Source organism: Orycteropus afer, unplaced genomic scaffold, assembly GCF_000298275.1.
Source record: "Orycteropus afer afer isolate SDZICR_OR568_19922 unplaced genomic scaffold, OryAfe1.0 scaffold00076, whole genome shotgun sequence".
NCBI lineage: Eukaryota > Metazoa > Chordata > Mammalia > Tubulidentata > Orycteropodidae > Orycteropus > Orycteropus afer.
Genome location: NW_006921663.1, coordinates 5,050,632 through 5,070,315, shown reverse-complemented (window position 1 = coordinate 5,070,315; position 19,684 = coordinate 5,050,632). Strand labels below are relative to the sequence as shown.

Sequence of the window (19,684 nt, the reverse complement as noted above, 5' to 3'; positions counted from 1 at the left end):
AAAATATTGACAGTTAGTTTTAACTATAGATGAATATGCACTCTTATTTTCACTTAAAATAATTTATGGCTAGTGATGAATTAAAAAATAAAAGATAACTGGAAAGTAATGAAAGATGATCAGGAAAGAAATAATGAAACATAATGAAAGAATCCTTAATTTCTGGTGATTATTCCTTGTGCCTTAAGTATTCTGATAGAAGAGGGGTCAGATATGGAAAAATCTCTCTTAAAACATGACATATTATTTGTCAATAAAAATAGTTGTAAAAGCTTACAATTGTACTATGCTATTTTTAATGTGAAATATGCATTTCTACCAAAATATAACACTATCTCCTGGCTTTATTTGCCTTATTTAGTATTTAATAATAAAAGATGAGATGGTTGAGGGAATGATGCCATGATGTCATTTAGAGTGTTAGTTGTTTTAGAGGAGAAGGAACATACAATCCAGTGGAAACTGTTGGAAGAGGAAAAGGTCAGGTGAGTTATTTAATTGGCAACATATACTGTAGTAGGATATAAATAGGAAGATGAGATGAAATGAGAAAGGAGTGACATACAACTTCGGTATGCTAAGTATTTAATGTTTACATTGATATTGTCTGTTCCAAGAAAGGGAATTTATAGAGAAATTTAATGAAGTTGCAGGAGAATTACTCAAGGCAAAAGGAAATGCCAAAGTTCAGCAAAATCATTGCTGTTGGTCGAGGGATTAAACAATAACAAACCCTGAAAGATCTGTCACTCTGTAGCTGGGGAAAGGGAGCTGCTGTTGTCCATTTAATAAGCCTAATGGGAGATCTTAGAGCCCTGCTAGCTAAATGTGTGCATCAAATTCAGCAACCAGCCAACTCAGAATAAACACAGGAAACATTTTTAATGCTGTCGTTTACAGTGAGAAGACAAGAGCTTGCTCTTCTAATTCACCTTGGCCTCCACTGAGCTGGCTTACTTATATCTGATCCATTAGAAATATAGGCAAAATAATCTGTTTAGTTAGTATATTCTTTTTCTTGCCTAACTCTTTAGTCTTCTGTAAGGAATTTCTTCAGTTTTTAGAAAGTGCAGAAAATCTCTGTCATTGGCCTTATTTTTGCCCTAATTTAGGCTGTAAAGAATGATGTAATTGTCCTTAAACCTAAGAATTTCTTCTTTTATTATTTTATTTTTGCTGTAATGTAAGGCAGGGTTATAGACAGGGTTATAGACTATTGTAAATTTTTCCCATGTATATAGGTATGTGTGAGTTGGGCATAACTAACCCAAAAACCCACTGCCATCAAGTCAGTTCTTTCTTATAGAGACCTTATAGGATGGGGTAGAACTGTACCATAGGGTTTCCAAGACTGGAAATCTTTACAGAGGCAGACTGCTCATTTTTTTTTTTCCCATGGAGTGGCTGGTGCCTTTGAACTGCCAACCTTTTGGTTAGCAGCTGAATGCTTTAACCACTGCACCACCAGAGCTCCTTGGGTTGGAGATAAACCAAAGAAAAATCAAACTCTCTGCGGTCGAGTGGTTCTGACTCATAGCGACCCTTCCTTGGTTTCTGAGGGGGTATCTCTACGGAAGCAGATTGCCCACTTTTCCTTCTGAGGAGTGGCTGGTGGGTTTGAAGCGCCAACCTTCTGGTTAGCAGTCAAATACCTTAGGCACTATGCCACCAGAGCTCCTTGAGTTGGAGAAGTTGTTGTTGTTATGGGCCGTCAAGTCAGCCCCGACTCATAGCAACCCCTTCTTGAGTTTCCAAGGTGGTATCACTGTGGAAGTAGATTTCCCAACCTTCCTTCCAAGGAGTGGCTGGTAGGTTTGAACTGCCAGCCTTCTGGTTAGCAGTCAAGTGCCTTAGGCACTCTGCTACCAGAGCAAATGTTATTATATTGGGAGTTTTGAGAGCAGAGGTTATGATGTTATTGTTAGATGCTTTTGAGTTGGTTCTGAATTACAGCAACCCTATGTACAACAGAACAAAATACTGCTTGGTCTTGCACCATTGTCATAATCATTGCTATGTTTGAGACCATTGTTGCAACCACTGTGTCAATCCATCTTATTGAGGGTCTTCCTCTTTTTTGCTGACCCTCTGATTTACTGAGCATGATATCCCTCTTCAGGGACTTGTCTCTTCTGCTAATAAGACCAAAGTACCGAAAAACAAAAACAAATTCACTGCCAACGAGTCGGTTCTGACTCATAGCGACCCCTCCTTGGGTTTCCAAGGTGGTATCTCTATGGAAGTAGATTGATTGCCCAGTCTTCCTTCCAAAAATCTTTATGGAAGTGGATTGCCCCATCGTTCTTCTGTGGAGCACCTACTTGGTTTGAACCATCAACCTTCTGGTTAGCAGCCAAATACCTTAGGCACTGTGCCACAAGAGACTGCTTTTAGCACTTTCTACAGAATAATACTTTAATTAATACTTATGGTATAAATGCTTGGTTTGACCAGGTCTTCTCCATACAACTGACCAAATATAAAGTAAATTTTAATATTTTCAAGAGTATTCTTAGCAGGTCTATTTTCTCTATCGATAATAATAATAATGATAACGTGATTTCCTTTATCTCCAACTTGAGCACACATTTCTTACATTAATCTGAAACCTCCAAAATAGAAAAACTTTGCAAATATAAATTATACATTTATTTCTCCTCTAACCAGATCCTGAAAATGCCTGTATGTTTTGTATTTACTCACGAAAATGTGCTAAGCTTCCTGTGAATATCATGACTTTCATCATTTTGAGTCCTCTGTTACTTAGCCAAAAAAAATCCATGACATTCAGAAACACTTCTCTTTTGTAACACTCTCATTGAGACTTTTCACTGCAATTTTGCAAGATCTGTGCTTGAGATTTGGCCTGTACATAATTTTGATTTCTCTTATTATTTCATGCTGCAGCCTAAAGGATATTGCCCCTTTAGACCAAAGAAACCACAAATCAACAAAAAAAGAATATCAACAGACTTTTTTTTCCCCTTAAGTTAAAGTATTTATATTGCCCTTTAGTGTGGTTATGGAGATACTTTTAGGAAAACAGAAACGTTTCTCAATTTTAAAAATGAGCTTTACTTGGAATTGAGTATTTTCGGGCAAAAATCATTTGGTATACTGTTCTCTATTTTTGATCCCAATACATTTTATATCAATATGTATATTATGTCTGGGCAATGTGGGCAGCCACTGACTTTTGAGTTTGAAGAGAGAGATTCTTAAATATATATCACCCACCTTCAGTCCCTCTGTGTTTAGTTATGTGAAGACTAACTCGTCTCACATAACTTTGGTCATGTTGTCATAAGGGACCAGTCCCTGGAGAAGGATATCATGCTTGATGAAGTGGAGGGTCACCAAAAATGTGGAAGATCTTCAATGAGATGGCTTGACATGGTGGCTGCAACAGTGTGCTCAAGCACAGCAAGGATTGTGAGGATGGCACAGGACTGGGCAGTGTTTCATTCTGTTGTACATCGGGTCTCTGTGAGTGAGAGCTGTCTCAGTGGCATCTAATAACAACAAATCTTGAAACAAAGCCACATTTTCCATTTGGATAATTTCATTTACTATTTCTTTTTATTGACTGACTGAAGTAAATCTGAGTTTTTATTTAAAAAATATTCAGAGGGTATTTAAGAAAAAGATCAATTATGATTCACACAAGATAGAAAAATATGATGCATAAATGTTTAACTCACATTATTGATGAAAAATTTGTTACAATTTGTTTTAGAATTCAGTATAATTTTTTTCAATGTATTTGGAAGGAATGAACACTCGTCTTTAGAAAAGAGTCAGCAAACTTTTACTGTAAAAGGCAAGACATTTGCAGTTTATTGGCCATTTGATCATATGCTCTGTGTGACAACTACTCAACTTTGCTGTTACAATGAGTCATTACAGATAATATGCAAACAAATGAGCGTGGCTCTGCTCCAGTAACAGGAGGGTGGCAGCTATGATCCACATATATTTTGCCAATGCTTATTCTAGAAGATAGGTTTCTAATGAACTACAGGATATAAACAAAAAATAGAAAGAAAATTCAATGATGTGAGAAGGTAATTCTGGGCTTTCTTGGGGGGTAGGCTCTTGGATATTTCTTTGAATTTCTTCCCAATGATTACATTACCTTCGCTTTTAAGGCGCTCTGGTTGCATAGTGCCTAAGGCATTTGACTGCTAATCAGAAGGCTGGTGGTTCAAAACCACCAGCCACTCCTTGGAAGGAAGATTGGGCAATCTACTTCCATAGTGATACTGCCTTGGAAAAACCCGAGGAGGGATGGCTAAGAGTTGGAATTGACTCGAAGACAGTGAGTAATTCTATTATATTTCTAAAGAAGTCCTAGTAGCACAGTGGTTAACTTCTTGGCTTCTAACCAAAAGGTCAGCAGTTTGAATCCATGTGGTAGAAACATGTGGCTGTCTGCTTACATGAAGATTACAGCCTTGGAAACCCTACTGGACAGTTCTACTCTGTCCTATAGGAGCTCTGGTGGAGTAGTCCTCAGGCATTTGATTGCTAACTAGAAGGCTGGCAATTCAAACCCACCAGCCACTCTTCAGAAGGAAGATTGGGTAATCTGTAGAGATACCACCTCAGAAACTCGAGGACAGGTTGGTGTGAGTCAGAACTGACTCGATGGCATTGAACTCTGTCCTATAGTGTTGTTATGAGTCAAAACGATTAGATAGCAATGGGTTTGTTTTTTCTTGGGGTGGGGTAATGGAGTGGGTTGGGGGGGTTCACACTTCTAAATATTGAATTAGTCATCTTTCATGGTCAATTTCAGCCAAGAGTTTAGACATGTTCCAATAAAGAATTGTGTTTTAAATGTTATGTTCTCTTTCTTATGAATTCATTAAAAGAGAAATGTAGAGTAGAGTTAGTGATATTCATTGTACTTTTAGGATTCCTCTTAAATGGGTATATAGTAACAGATGAAGTTGACACTGAGCAAAAACTAAGAAATCTAGTCACTGGAAACAGTATGGTTACCAATAGTTCATCCCTACCTCCCATATAGTTAAAGAGTAAAATGTTTAAATTTAAAGAATGCATAATAACTAATTCATTAACAGGTTCTAAAATCTTTCTATTCTCATTGCAGGGCAGACTCAACACTTTAAAGATGCATTTTCAGGAAGAGATGCAAGTATTATGGGATTGCCACTGGCTTTTTATTATGGAATGTATGCATATGCTGGCTGGTAAGTTGATGTCTATAGGTCTGGTGAACTATAATGGTTTATTCGTTCCTTTATCTGCTTTAAATGCCAAACAAGGTTCTAGGCAAATATGAGTAGCCACAATCCAGTGTGATATTTTGTACTTGAAATGAGAAACGTCATCGTCCCTCCATCAGACCAATAAGTTCTGTGCAGCAGAATTAACAAATATATATATTGACAGTTATATATTTGTTAATTCTGCTGCACAGAACTTATTGGTCTGATGGAGGGACGATGACGTTTCTCATTTCAAGTACAAAATATCACACTGGATTGTGGCTACTCATATTTGCCTAGAACCTTGTTTGGCATTTAAAGCAGATAAAGGAACGAATAAACCATTATAGTTCACCAGACCTATAGACATCAACTTACCAGCCAGCATATGCATACATTCCATAATAAAAAGCCAGTGGCAATCCCATAATACTTGCATCTCTTCCTGAAAATGCATCTTTAAAGTGTTGAGTCTGCCCTGCAATGAGAATAGAAAGATTTTAGAACCTGTTAATGAATTAGTTATTATGCATTCTTTAAATTTAAACATTTTACTCTTTAACTATATGGGAGGTAGGGATGAACTATTGGTAACCATACTGTTTCCAGTGACTAGATTTCTTAGTTTTTGCTCAGTGTCAACTTCATCTGTTACTATATACCCATTTAAGAGGAATCCTAAAAGTACAATGAATATCACTAACTCTACTCTACATTTCTCTTTTAATGAATTCATAAGAAAGAGAACATAACATTTAAAACACAATTCTTTATTGGAACATGTCTAAACTCTTGGCTGAAATTGACCATGAAAGATGACTAATTCAATATTTAGAAGTGTGAACCCCCCCAACCCACTCCATTACCCCACCCCAAGAAAAAACAAACCCATTGCTATCTAATCGTTTTGACTCATAACAACACTATAGGACAGAGTTCAATGCCATCGAGTCAGTTCTGACTCACACCAACCTGTCCTCGAGTTTCTGAGGTGGTATCTCTACAGATTACCCAATCTTCCTTCTGAAGAGTGGCTGGTGGGTTTGAATTGCCAGCCTTCTAGTTAGCAATCAAATGCCTGAGGACTACTCCACCAGAGCTCCTATAGGACAGAGTAGAACTGTCCAGTAGGGTTTCCAAGGCTGTAATCTTCATGTAAGCAGACAGCCACATGTTTCTACCACATGGATTCAAACTGCTGACCTTTTGGTTAGAAGCCAAGAAGTTAACCACTGTGCTACTAGGACTTCTTTAGAAATATAATAGAATTACTCACTGTCTTCGAGTCAATTCCAACTCTTAGCCATCCCTCCTCGGGTTTTTCCAAGGCAGTATCACTATGGAAGTAGATTGCCCAATCTTCCTTCCAAGGAGTGGCTGGTGGTTTTGAACCACCAGCCTTCTGATTAGCAGTCAAATGCCTTAGGCACTATGCAACCAGAGCGCCTTAAAAGCGAAGGTAATGTAATCATTGGGAAGAAATTCAAAGAAATATCCAAGAGCCTACCCCCCAAGAAAGCCCAGAATTACCTTCTCACATCATTGAATTTTCTTTCTATTTTTTGTTTATATCCTGTAGTTCATTAGAAACCTATCTTCTAGAATAAGCATTGGCAAAATATATGTGGATCATAGCTGCCACCCTCCTGTTACTGGAGCAGAGCCACGCTCATTTGTTTGCATATTATCTGTAATGACTCATTGTAACAGCAAAGTTGAGTAGTTGTCACACAGAGCATATGATCAAATGGCCAATAAACTGCAAATGTCTTGCCTTTTACAGTAAAAGTTTGCTGACTCTTTTCTAAAGACGAGTGTTCATTCCTTCCAAATACATTGAAAAAAATTATACTGAATTCTAAAACAAATTGTAACAAATTTTTCATCAATAATGTGAGTTAAACATTTATGCATCATATTTTTCTATCTTGTGTGAATCATAATTGATCTTTTTCTTAAATACCCTCTGAATATTTTTTAAATAAAAACTCAGATTTACTTCAGTCAGTCAATAAAAAGAAATAGTAAATGAAATTATCCAAATGGAAAATGTGGCTTTGTTTCAAGATTTGTTGTTATTAGATGCCACTGAGACAGCTCTCACTCACAGAGACCCGATGTACAACAGAATGAAACACTGCCCAGTCCTGTGCCATCCTCACAATCCTTGCTGTGCTTGAGCACACTGTTGCAGCCACCATGTCAAGCCATCTCATTGAAGATCTTCCACATTTTTGGTGACCCTCCACTTCATCAAGCATGATATCCTTCTCCAGGGACTGGTCCCTTATGACAACATGACCAAAGTTATGTGAGACGAGTTAGTCTTCACATAACTAAACACAGAGGGACTGAAGGTGGGTGATATATATTTAAGAATCTCTCTCTTCAAACTCAAAAGTCAGTGGCTGCCCACATTGCCCAGACATAATATACATATTGATATAAAATGTATTGGGATCAAAAATAGAGAACAGTATACCAAATGATTTTTGCCCGAAAATACTCAATTCCAAGTAAAGCTCATTTTTAAAATTGAGAAACGTTTCTGTTTTCCTAAAAGTATCTCCATAACCACACTAAAGGGCAATATAAATACTTTAACTTAAGGGGAAAAAAAAGTCTGTTGATATTCTTTTTTTGTTGATTTGTGGTTTCTTTGGTCTAAAGGGGCAATATCCTTTAGGCTGCAGCATGAAATAATAAGAGAAATCAAAATTATGTACAGGCCAAATCTCAAGCACAGATCTTGCAAAATTGCAGTGAAAAGTCTCAATGAGAGTGTTACAAAAGAGAAGTGTTTCTGAATGTCATGGATTTTTTTTGGCTAAGTAACAGAGGACTCAAAATGATGAAAGTCATGATATTCACAGGAAGCTTAGCACATTTTCGTGAGTAAATACAAAACATACAGGCATTTTCAGGATCTGGTTAGAGGAGAAATAAATGTATAATTTATATTTGCAAAGTTTTTCTATTTTGGAGGTTTCAGATTAATGTAAGAAATGTGTGCTCAAGTTGGAGATAAAGGAAATCACGTTATCATTATTATTATTATCGATAGAGAAAATAGACCTGCTAAGAATACTCTTGAAAATATTAAAATTTACTTTATATTTGGTCAGTTGTATGGAGAAGACCTGGTCAAACCAAGCATTTATACCATAAGTATTAATTAAAGTATTATTCTGTAGAAAGTGCTAAAAGCAGTCTCTTGTGGCACAGTGCCTAAGGTATTTGGCTGCTAACCAGAAGGTTGATGGTTCAAACCAAGTAGGTGCTCCACAGAAGAACGATGGGGCAATCCACTTCCATAAAGATTTTTGGAAGGAAGACTGGGCAATCAATCTACTTCCATAGAGATACCACCTTGGAAACCCAAGGAGGGGTCTCTATGAGTCAGAACCGACTCGTTGGCAGTGAATTTGTTTTTGTTTTTCGGTACTTTGGTCTTATTAGCAGAAGAGACAAGTCCCTGAAGAGGGATATCATGCTCAGTAAATCAGAGGGTCAGCAAAAAAGAGGAAGACCCTCAATAAGATGGATTGACACAGTGGTTGCAACAATGGTCTCAAACATAGCAATGATTATGACAATGGTGCAAGACCAAGCAGTATTTTGTTCTGTTGTACATAGGGTTGCTGTAATTCAGAACCAACTCAAAAGCATCTAACAATAACATCATAACCTCTGCTCTCAAAACTCCCAATATAATAACATTTGCTCTGGTAGCAGAGTGCCTAAGGCACTTGACTGCTAACCAGAAGGCTGGCAGTTCAAACCTACCAGCCACTCCTTGGAAGGAAGGTTGGGAAATCTACTTCCACAGTGATACCACCTTGGAAACTCAAGAAGGGGTTGCTATGAGTCGGGGCTGACTTGACGGCCCATAACAACAACAACTTCTCCAACTCAAGGAGCTCTGGTGGCATAGTGCCTAAGGTATTTGACTGCTAACCAGAAGGTTGGCGCTTCAAACCCACCAGCCACTCCTCAGAAGGAAAAGTGGGCAATCTGCTTCCGTAGAGATACCCCCTCAGAAACCAAGGAAGGGTCGCTATGAGTCAGAACCACTCGACCGCAGAGAGTTTGATTTTTCTTTGGTTTATCTCCAACCCAAGGAGCTCTGGTGGTGCAGTGGTTAAAGCATTCAGCTGCTAACCAAAAGGTTGGCAGTTCAAAGGCACCAGCCACTCCATGGGAAAAAAAAAAATGAGCAGTCTGCCTCTGTAAAGATTTCCAGTCTTGGAAACCCTATGGTACAGTTCTACCCCATCCTATAAGGTCTCTATAAGAAAGAACTGACTTGATGGCAGTGGGTTTTTGGGTTAGTTATGCCCAACTCACACATACCTATATACATGGGAAAAATTTACAATAGTCTATAACCCTGTCTATAACCCTGCCTTACATTACAGCAAAAATAAAATAATAAAAGAAGAAATTCTTAGGTTTAAGGACAATTACATCATTCTTTACAGCCTAAATTAGGGCAAAAATAAGGCCAATGACAGAGATTTTCTGCACTTTCTAAAAACTGAAGAAATTCCTTACAGAAGACTAAAGAGTTAGGCAAGAAAAAGAATATACTAACTAAACAGATTATTTTGCCTATATTTCTAATGGATCAGATATAAGTAAGCCAGCTCAGTGGAGGCCAAGGTGAATTAGAAGAGCAAGCTCTTGTCTTCTCACTGTAAACGACAGCATTAAAAATGTTTCCTGTGTTTATTCTGAGTTGGCTGGTTGCTGAATTTGATGCACACATTTAGCTAGCAGGGCTCTAAGATCTCCCATTAGGCTTATTAAATGGACAACAGCAGCTCCCTTTCCCCAGCTACAGAGTGACAGATCTTTCAGGGTTTGTTATTGTTTAATCCCTCGACCAACAGCAATGATTTTGCTGAACTTTGGCATTTCCTTTTGCCTTGAGTAATTCTCCTGCAACTTCATTAAATTTCTCTATAAATTCCCTTTCTTGGAACAGACAATATCAATGTAAACATTAAATACTTAGCATACCGAAGTTGTATGTCACTCCTTTCTCATTTCATCTCATCTTCCTATTTATATCCTACTACAGTATATGTTGCCAATTAAATAACTCACCTGACCTTTTCCTCTTCCAACAGTTTCCACTGGATTGTATGTTCCTTCTCCTCTAAAACAACTAACACTCTAAATGACATCATGGCATCATTCCCTCAACCATCTCATCTTTTATTATTAAATACTAAATAAGGCAAATAAAGCCAGGAGATAGTGTTATATTTTGGTAGAAATGCATATTTCACATTAAAAATAGCATAGTACAATTGTAAGCTTTTACAACTATTTTTATTGACAAATAATATGTCATGTTTTAAGAGAGATTTTTCCATATCTGACCCCTCTTCTATCAGAATACTTAAGGCACAAGGAATAATCACCAGAAATTAAGGATTCTTTCATTATGTTTCATTATTTCTTTCCTGATCATCTTTCATTACTTTCCAGTTATCTTTTATTTTTTAATTCATCACTAGCCATAAATTATTTTAAGTGAAAATAAGAGTGCATATTCATCTATAGTTAAAACTAACTGTCAATATTTTTTTTTTCACTCTAAACAGTTTATACCAAGAGATTTCACCGATGCCTTATTTTGTTGCTCAGCCCAATCTTAATCCTTCTGTTGCCATTCAGCTGTAAATACCAACTCACTCTCTCTCCCCAATGTAGCAGCCTTTCAAATCAATTAGATGACAGTATAGAGTTTAAGTTCCACAAGCAGAGACTAATTAAGGGATTCTGCTAGTACAAGCGAAAGTTTGTGTTAGAAGAGACCAAAAGCAGATACGTATTTTAAAAACCATTTACTTTTCAGTCCATACCTTTAATTAGCTGCATAACTCCAGGGACTATAATTATCAGAATTGCTGTGAGCTTGCAAAAAGTTAGGAAAATCTGAATCCGGGCGCTCCAGCTGACAGTCGTGCTATTTAGGACCATCACTACAGCTGAAAACAAATAGATGGAGTTACAAATGGTGAACCCTCCTTGGAATGAAGACATCTTATATCCTTGTCACTTAAAGTGTGGACCATGAACCAGCAGTGTTGGTATTGCCTAAAAGGATGTTGTAACTGTAGACTTGCAGACCCTTCCCCAGACCTACTAAACTAGAATATTCATTTGAACAAGATCTCCAGGTGATTTTTATGCACATTAAATTTAAGAAGCAACTACTTTGCATGGCTGGTGGGTTCAAACTGCCAACTTTTTGGTTGGTAGCCCAATGATTTAACTGCAGTGCCACCAGCATTTCTTCATAACATCTCTAGATAGTAATAATTCCTCTCTTGTTCTTTGTCCTCTGGCTTATAGGGTCGCTATTGGTTGGAATCGACTTGACGGCAATGGGTTGCTGTTTGGGGTTGTTCTTTCTGTCTGTCAATAAGAGTGGATATTATAATGCTCTGACAATCACATAAAAGTATCTTCCAATCGAATCCTGAAGTCATCATAGAATGCAATGGGATTGCTAAATTAGATTCTTTATCTCAATACAGAAGCTATTTCTTATCTTCATGGTGATATATATATTTTTTCCTGCCACTGTGAATTTCACTCAAAAAGGCCAAGACAGAGAAGTTAGTTGAGATCTTATTCTTCACCTTTAGGACTAGTCTTGTTGCTGTTGTGTCCTGTTGAGTCAATTCCGACTCATCGTGACCCTCTATGACATAGTAGAATTGTCATTCTACTATTGACATAGTTCCATAACATGTCCTAAGCTGCCATCTTTAAGGGAGCAGATTGACAGGTCTTTTGTCCTCCTGAACGACTGGTGAGTTCAAATCACAGAACTTAACCATTGCACCACTATGGCTCCTTAGAACTAGCCTTAGCCAGCATTTTCCTTCTTGGTTTTCCTCTCCACTTTCCAATTAGCACACCAAGGAGCTGTTCAACCTACCCCAAAAGAGTATGCAAAGTCCAAGATATATTTTGCATTTGAACAAAATGTTAAAAGTAACTAACACAAAAGAGTTCCCAAACTAGGACAAACACTGGTTCTGAAGCAGCAGCAGAGTTTCTTTTTCTTACTGATGCTATACCAGTTTCTCATGAGCATTCTTATCCACCCTCCTTTCTTTGTGGAGCATGAAAACTTTCAGAATAGAACAAGAGCTGTTCAATTCTAAATTGCTGGTGGCCAGCTCTATGCCTTTAACAGATAAATAATCAACACATTTTTGTTGAGTGAATGAATGAATGAATGAATTAAATGGATCCACAGTTAGAAAAACTATCTTCAGCCAAAAAGGCAGGGTAATTCTCCATGACCCTGGCATCTGCACCCTGCTGGAATGATTGAGGTAATTGTAGACAGCAGACTTCAACTTTCTGCTAGTTCCACAACCTTTACTTAGTTTTAACAACAACAAAAAGCCACTTTTTCTGGAAATTTGCATTTATTGTCTATAAGCTTTATTTTTAAAAAGCTGCAGTCTCCCTACTTTTACAATTACAAATACATATGAAGAAACATCTTGGGATAAAACGAGTTAGTTACACACTTCTTAGCATTCAAGTTGCAAGTGAGAGAAGATTTCCCTATGTACAATCACAGAGTCCATCACCTGGTACATTCACTTGATCATTTCAGAATTTAAGAATCACTACAAATGTTACCAATGCATAATATATGTTGTTGTTGTTATTTGCGATCGAGTCGAACTGACTCATAGCGACCTCTCCTTGGGTTTCCGAGGTGGTATCACTATGGAAGTAGATTGCCCAACCTTCCTTCTGAGGAGTGGCCAGTGGGTTTGAACCGCCAGCCTTCTGATTAGCAATCAAGTGCCTTAGGCACTACACTACCAGAGCTCACATGCATAATATACAGTAGCAAAAATTTGGAATAAACTTAAACTCTTAAAGAAGAATGAAAGTACAACCATGTAATGAATTACTATGCAATCATTTGAAAACATGATAACCAGAAAACAGTTCACTATTTATTACATGAATGAATGTTTATGATATATAAGGAATGATACCCAAGTAACAAACAAAAGTAAAAGAATGGATGGATGGGTACAGAATGAGACAGAGAAAAAAAAAGAAAGAAAAGGAGAAGTCTGAAAGAATATTTATCAAAAGATTGATTTAATCCTATAGAAAATCAAATCCTAAATAGTTTTCATTTTTTCTTATTTACTTTTCTGCATTATTTTTATAATCTTTATAATAAATATGTAACATTTTCAATCAATAAAGCTATTTTAACTTTTGAAAACAAAATACATCCGGTCAATTCTGACTCATAAAAACCCTATAGGACAGATTTGAACTACCCATTAGGCTGTCAAGGCTGTACATCTTTATGGAAGCAGACTGCCACATCTTTCTCATGTGGAGAAGCTGCTGTGTTAAAACACTGACCTTCCAGTTAGCAGCCGTGAGCTTTAACCATGTGCCACTATGGCTCCATTTTTTAAATCATAGTGACCCTATCACAGAGCAAAAGTCTCCTATAGGGTTTTTATGGGGATAACTTATCAGGTCTTTCTCCCAGGGAGCAGCTGGGTGAGTAAGAATGACCAAGATTTTGGTTAGCAGCTGAGTGCTTAAATTTGTGTCACCAAGTCTCCTTTCTTAATTACTACCACTCCAGAACTTAAAAATATCCACTTAAAGTATTTATCTTTTTTTTTTTTTTCCAGAGATTTCATAGAAGAAGAATTGTGCATATTTCTTTCGTCCATAAGTCAGGGAATCTAGAATGTACCTAGTATTTTAATTCTGAAATACATTCACTAGAGATATATTTATGTATAATTCCTAACTCTTTCCTGCAAACTAACACTCACCTCTCTGCTACCATATGTGCATTTTTCTCTTCATTATTCTATTGAAACTGTATTGTTGTTGTGTGCCATCAAGTGGATTCCGATTCATAACAGCCCTATAGAACAGAATAAAGCTACCTCATTGGGTTTCCAAGGCTGTAATCTTTATGGGAGCTCTGATCATGTAGTGGTTATGGAATATGGCTGCTAATCAAAAGTCAGTGGTTTGAATCTACCAGATGCTCTGTGGAAGAAAGATGAGGCAATCTGCTTCCATAAAGATTTACAGCTTTGAAACCCATCGGAGAATGCTGTGAGTCAGAACTGCCTCCATGCCAGTTAGTTTGTATTTGTTTTCTTTTTTCTTTTCTTTTTTGGTAATCTTTACAGGAACAGATCCCCACCTCTTTTCTCCCATGGAGCCACTGAAGGGTTTGAATCACTGACTTTTTGTTTAGCAGCCAAACACTTAACCATTGCACCACCAGGTCTCCTCTTTGTATACTCATGAAATACTTTGCTAGCCAGAAGGCTGGCAGTTCAAACCCATCAGCCACTCCTCAGAAGGAGTTTCATTTATTCCAATGTGATTTTCTGAGTAGTTAAAACTTAAAAAAATCATCTTGGTTCTTAAAGTAGTAAGGTGATCAACATCTAGAATTAAGTTTTTCTTTCCCATAATATTCAAATTGATCAACATCTAGAATTAAGTTATTTCACATAATATTCAAGGAATTGGAACTTAGAGTTTTATAGGAAGCTAGAACCATATTCAATTTCACACCATTCAAGTAATTTTGTACATGCTCCTCTTTATTTCCTTTTCTAACATTTCTAATATCTGTGCTCATTGATAAAAATATGGACAACTTGCTAATTTGGAGAACATAAGGAAAACTCCTAATTGAGAAATACAACTAGTAATCAAATCTTGAGAGAATATTCTTATCACGACCATCAATAGGCAGCTAAAATAATAAGGCTAAAATTAACATCTACTCATACCATAAAATGTATGATCACAACAACATAGAAATCCAACACATAAACACAATTCCGTGAGAATAAGTAACTTATAATTCAACACATTATTGCTCAGATAGGATAATTATTTAATAAAATAATTATATTTCATCTCTAAAAGTCTCTTAGGTATATAATCCACCTACTATTTTATTAAAATGTGGTTTTTGTTTCCTTTTTTAAAATTATTAGCTGTCATATCTCTTGATAGAATATAAAAGCTAATATGTAAAATAATATCAGGGATCACTTGAACTCCTTATTATTTTCTTTATTCTCAAAATAAAATTTGGTAAGAAATTATAAATTCAAAGAACACAAGGTGGACAGCAGTCTTGCCATACAAAAAGATTGCATAAACTTTCCCTGATCACTCTGTTGTTGGTGTTCATGTTTATAACTATAATACTCACTTATGCCTACAGCTGTAATGAGCTTAATTGCATGTTCAGGAATTTCACAATTAATAAAAAATGGCTCCAAAATATATCTTCCAAATGCCAGGGATATCACAGCAGTGGATGCAGGGCTAGAAGAAATAAATTGAAGTTAATTACAAGAAAAAACTAAATAGCATTCTCACTAAGCTTTTTTTCTTTCTTGAAGGATCATTATTTAACATATAAGACATATTAAACATGAAAATCTGTAATTTATCAAGTTAGGTTGTCATCAACATTATGAATGAAGCATTGTCAATAACAATAATTGTTTTAAAACTACATATATCTTTGAGGACATGGCTGAGTACTATCTACTTTGCCAATGCTCTCCCATATTTGAATTTTTTTTCCTTAAAAAACTAGTTTATTACTTGACATCCTTACAGACCTGGGCCTAACAAAAAGCCATCTTCTTTCTTCATAAGTTAATAATTGAACTCTAGCCATAGGATGAATTTGATAACTGGTACAGAGCTAATGGGTTGAGTCATGGTTAGTTGAGTAAATATGAAACTCAGCTGGTTTTTAGTATGGGAGCTCTGGCAGCGTAGTGCCTAAGACATGTGACTGCTAACCAGAAGGCTGGCAGTTCAAACCCACCAGCCACTCCTCAAAGGAAGGTTGGGCACTCTACTTCTGTAGTGATACCACCTCAGAAACCCAAGAAGGCATCGCTAGGAGTCGGATCTGACTCAACAGCAGTAAGTTTTTTTTGTTTGTTTGTTTTTTAGTATACATAATTGTTCTCTGCAAACGTATTCTTATATATCTGACATTGTATTACTCATATTTTTTCTATAGGGATAAAAACTTGAAGAGCCAAGTGGTTATTCTTAATTCTATTAAAAAGGAGCTCTGGTAGCATAGTGGCTAAGACACTTGCCTGCTAACCAGACGGCTGGCGGTTCAAACCCACCAGCCACTCCTCGGAAGGAAGGTTGGGCAATCCTACTTCTGTAGTGATACTGCCTCGGAAACCCAAGGAGGAGTCAGGTATGACTCGACGGCACATAACAACAACAACAACAACATTAAAAAAAAAAAAAAAAACACTGCCATGGAGTCTGATTTGGCTCATAGCGACCCCTCCATACTCATAATTTTAAATAGTTGAGAAAACACACATGGAAAAGAAAATGAAATAAATTCAAGTATGTAGTAAAATAAGAAGCAAACCATTCTACTTTAATTTTTTCAAATATTTCTATGTGAAAACTATGCATGTCTTTTTATTTCAAATACATTTGTTGTTGTTATTACGTGCTGTCAAGTCAGACCCAACTCATAGCGACCCCTCCTTGGGTTTCCGAGGTGGTATCACTACGGAATAGATTGCCCAACCTTTTTTCTGAGGAGTGGCTGATGTGTTTGAACCACCAGCCTTCTGGTTAGCGATCAAGTGCCTTAGGCACTACGTTAGTCCTCACTTTCTGACATCTCACATTTATTTCAACAGTAAAAAATCTACTATCCAACTATTTTGCACATTAACGACACATGTCTGACAGTAACAAATGGCAAGGTGTGAATTGAGAGTAATGCTGGCTGTGATGGTGAAGGTTATATGTCAACTTTATTGGGCCATGATTCTCAGTGGTTTGGCAGTTATGTAATGATGAAATTTGCCTGTTCTGTATTGATGTAGTCATTTTCTGTTTTGTGATTTGATATGGTCATCTTCTATATTCACATGATGATGTGGTCTTTAGAACCTCACCATGTCAATAAGTAAAAACTGTATGTATATGCATATATGAATATATATTCTTTAGATACATAAGTCATTATATGGAATAATCTAAATGTATCACACCAATCTTCTTTCTCAGCTTCTCTTCCTTTTAGATACCTAACATTCTTGTCTTATTCCTAGATTGTCATAAAATCAATAACTAGTATAGTTCCCCAACCTTGCCCTGCTGGTACTGAACAACATCATGCATTTCTTGATTCTCTGCTTGGAGAAATAGAGGGCCAGAGAAAAAGAGGAAGACTTTCAATGAGCTACAGTGACACAGAGGCTTCAACAATGTACTCAAGTGTGCTAGTGACCGTGATGGCTCAGGACTGGGCAATGATTTGCTCTGTTGTACATAGAAGTTGGAAATGACTTGATGGCACCTAACAACAACAGCAAGTTCTTTTCCCAGAGACTATCTTCTCTTTCCCCAAACAAAATTATTTTTCCAATTCCCCATCATTTATGATTTTTTCTGATGTGTAAATGAAAATCCAATCACATCACTTTAGTGCCTCTAAACATGTTCAGCATACACAGAAATCCTTTATATTGCATCCTTAACAATCTTTAACAAGGTTCCATCTCATCTAAGATCTACCTGCATCTTCGGAGTGCTTCCTGCCAGTAGAGGAATCTGAATAGCCTCTTTCTGGAGCCACTTCAATTCATTGACTGTATTTTATATGTCAAATCTTAGTCTGTTGTCCTTAGTCCTGGGAAGTTTTCCTTTCCCTCTGACTGGTTATAGCTCTCAGAGGATACTCTTACAGAATTCCATGGTTGTATCTTCACAATTCTTGTAAGAGTAGCAATTTTATAGTCATTTAAAGGACCTTGTGATTAATGACTATTTCACCCACTTGGCTCTGAGCTCTGTGAGTAAAAGACTATGTCTATCCTCATCAACTATTTTATCCTTGATGTTAACTATAGCATCTGCATATAGTCTCACTGTCATAGAGTCAGATCCAACTCAAAGTGACCCCTCCTTGGGTTTCTGAGGCCATATCACTATGGAAGTACATTGCCCAGTCTTCCTTCCGAGGAGTGGCTGGTAGGTTTGAACCACCAGCCTTCTGGTTAGTAGTCAAATGCTTTAGACACTACGCTACCATAGCTCCTCTGCACATAGTAGGAACTCAGTATGTACAGAATTTATATTGAATGAGTAAATTCAATCTAATGAGCCCTGCTGTGTATTAATGGGTAATATTTCATTCTTTGAAATTGGTATTTTACAGTTTACTTATTGCAAGAGTTATTTAATAGAATTATAGTTTTAATGTGAAGTATTTGGGTACCAGGAGTTTTGGTATGAGCATGTTAAAAATACCTAGCTCATCTCTACAGTCATTCATTATTCTGCCCATATGAAAGGCCAGCTTAACATTATGAGCCCTTTATGACAAAGGAATCCATTTAAAATGCCTCTAGATGTATCTAGGTAATTTTCTCTGTCAAACCACATATTCTCACATGCACACACATACACACACATCATAAGGCCATTCTTTTGCATTAAAATTATATAATTAAATTAAATCATTTAATTAAAGCAATATTTGACTATGATTTACTTCAGAGTAGGCACTATGGCATACTTCTCTTTAGATTGCTTTGATGTACCTATTACATTCAGTGTTTTTATAATGAATAAATTCACGAGTAAGTGCTATACCTGTATATACAGAATGATGACGCTCATTTTACAGAGGAGGCTAAGAAAGGCCAAGCAACCAGCTCAAAGTCACACAACTAACACAAGGCTAAAGATGGATTCAAATCCAACTATCAGAGTACAAAGTCAACCATGTTAACAGATCAATTCTCTAAATAAGTAGTGTGCTCATTTGAATGTTTGTCGTTGTTGTTTGCCATCGAGTCGGACCCGACTCATAGTGACCCCTCCTTGGGTTTCCGAGGCATTATCACTATGGAAATAGATTGCCCAACCTTCCTTCCAAGGAGTGGCTGGTGGGTTTGAATCGCCAGCCTTTTGGTTAGCAGTCAAGTGCCTTAGGCACTACGCTACTTACAACATTAAAGTTTCATCCACTTAATCAAAAATAACTTAGTATCTATAACATGCGCTATACTGAAGTCAGTAGTATAAGGGTTACAAAAAAGTGTGAGACCTGGTCTACGTGCTTAAAATGCTTCCAAGTTTGATAAGAAACAGAACACAGATACCTAAAATAATTAAGTAAGAATAAAAGCTATCAAATGAAAAGCTGAGATAGCAAATAAAAAGCTGAGATTTCATTTTTTCAGAAGAATTAAGAGATTAAATATTACAAGCTAAAGTGAATAATTCTGTCTCAGAATAAGTACAGCCAGAATGCTCCTAGAAGTAAGGATGGAATGACTTCATCTCATGTGCTTTGGATATGTTACCAGGAGGGATCA

The 19,684-nt window shown here is 36.8% G+C and overlaps 1 protein-coding gene across 1 annotated transcript in view; it reads right to left on the bottom strand.

Moving 5' to 3' along the window:
• SLC7A11 (solute carrier family 7 member 11) overlaps nucleotides 1–19,684 on the bottom strand; it is a 116,422-nt gene that overhangs the window by 87,135 nt on the left and 9,603 nt on the right. Inside the window, exons 3-5 of the mRNA XM_007941217.2 lie at nucleotides 15,508–15,623; nucleotides 11,108–11,233; nucleotides 5,613–5,712 (exon numbers count right to left, since the gene is read on the bottom strand). Of these exons, the coding sequence (XP_007939408.1) occupies nucleotides 5,613–5,712; nucleotides 11,108–11,233; nucleotides 15,508–15,623 (342 nt within the window). The remainder of the gene's footprint in view (nucleotides 1–5,612; nucleotides 5,713–11,107; nucleotides 11,234–15,507; nucleotides 15,624–19,684) is intronic.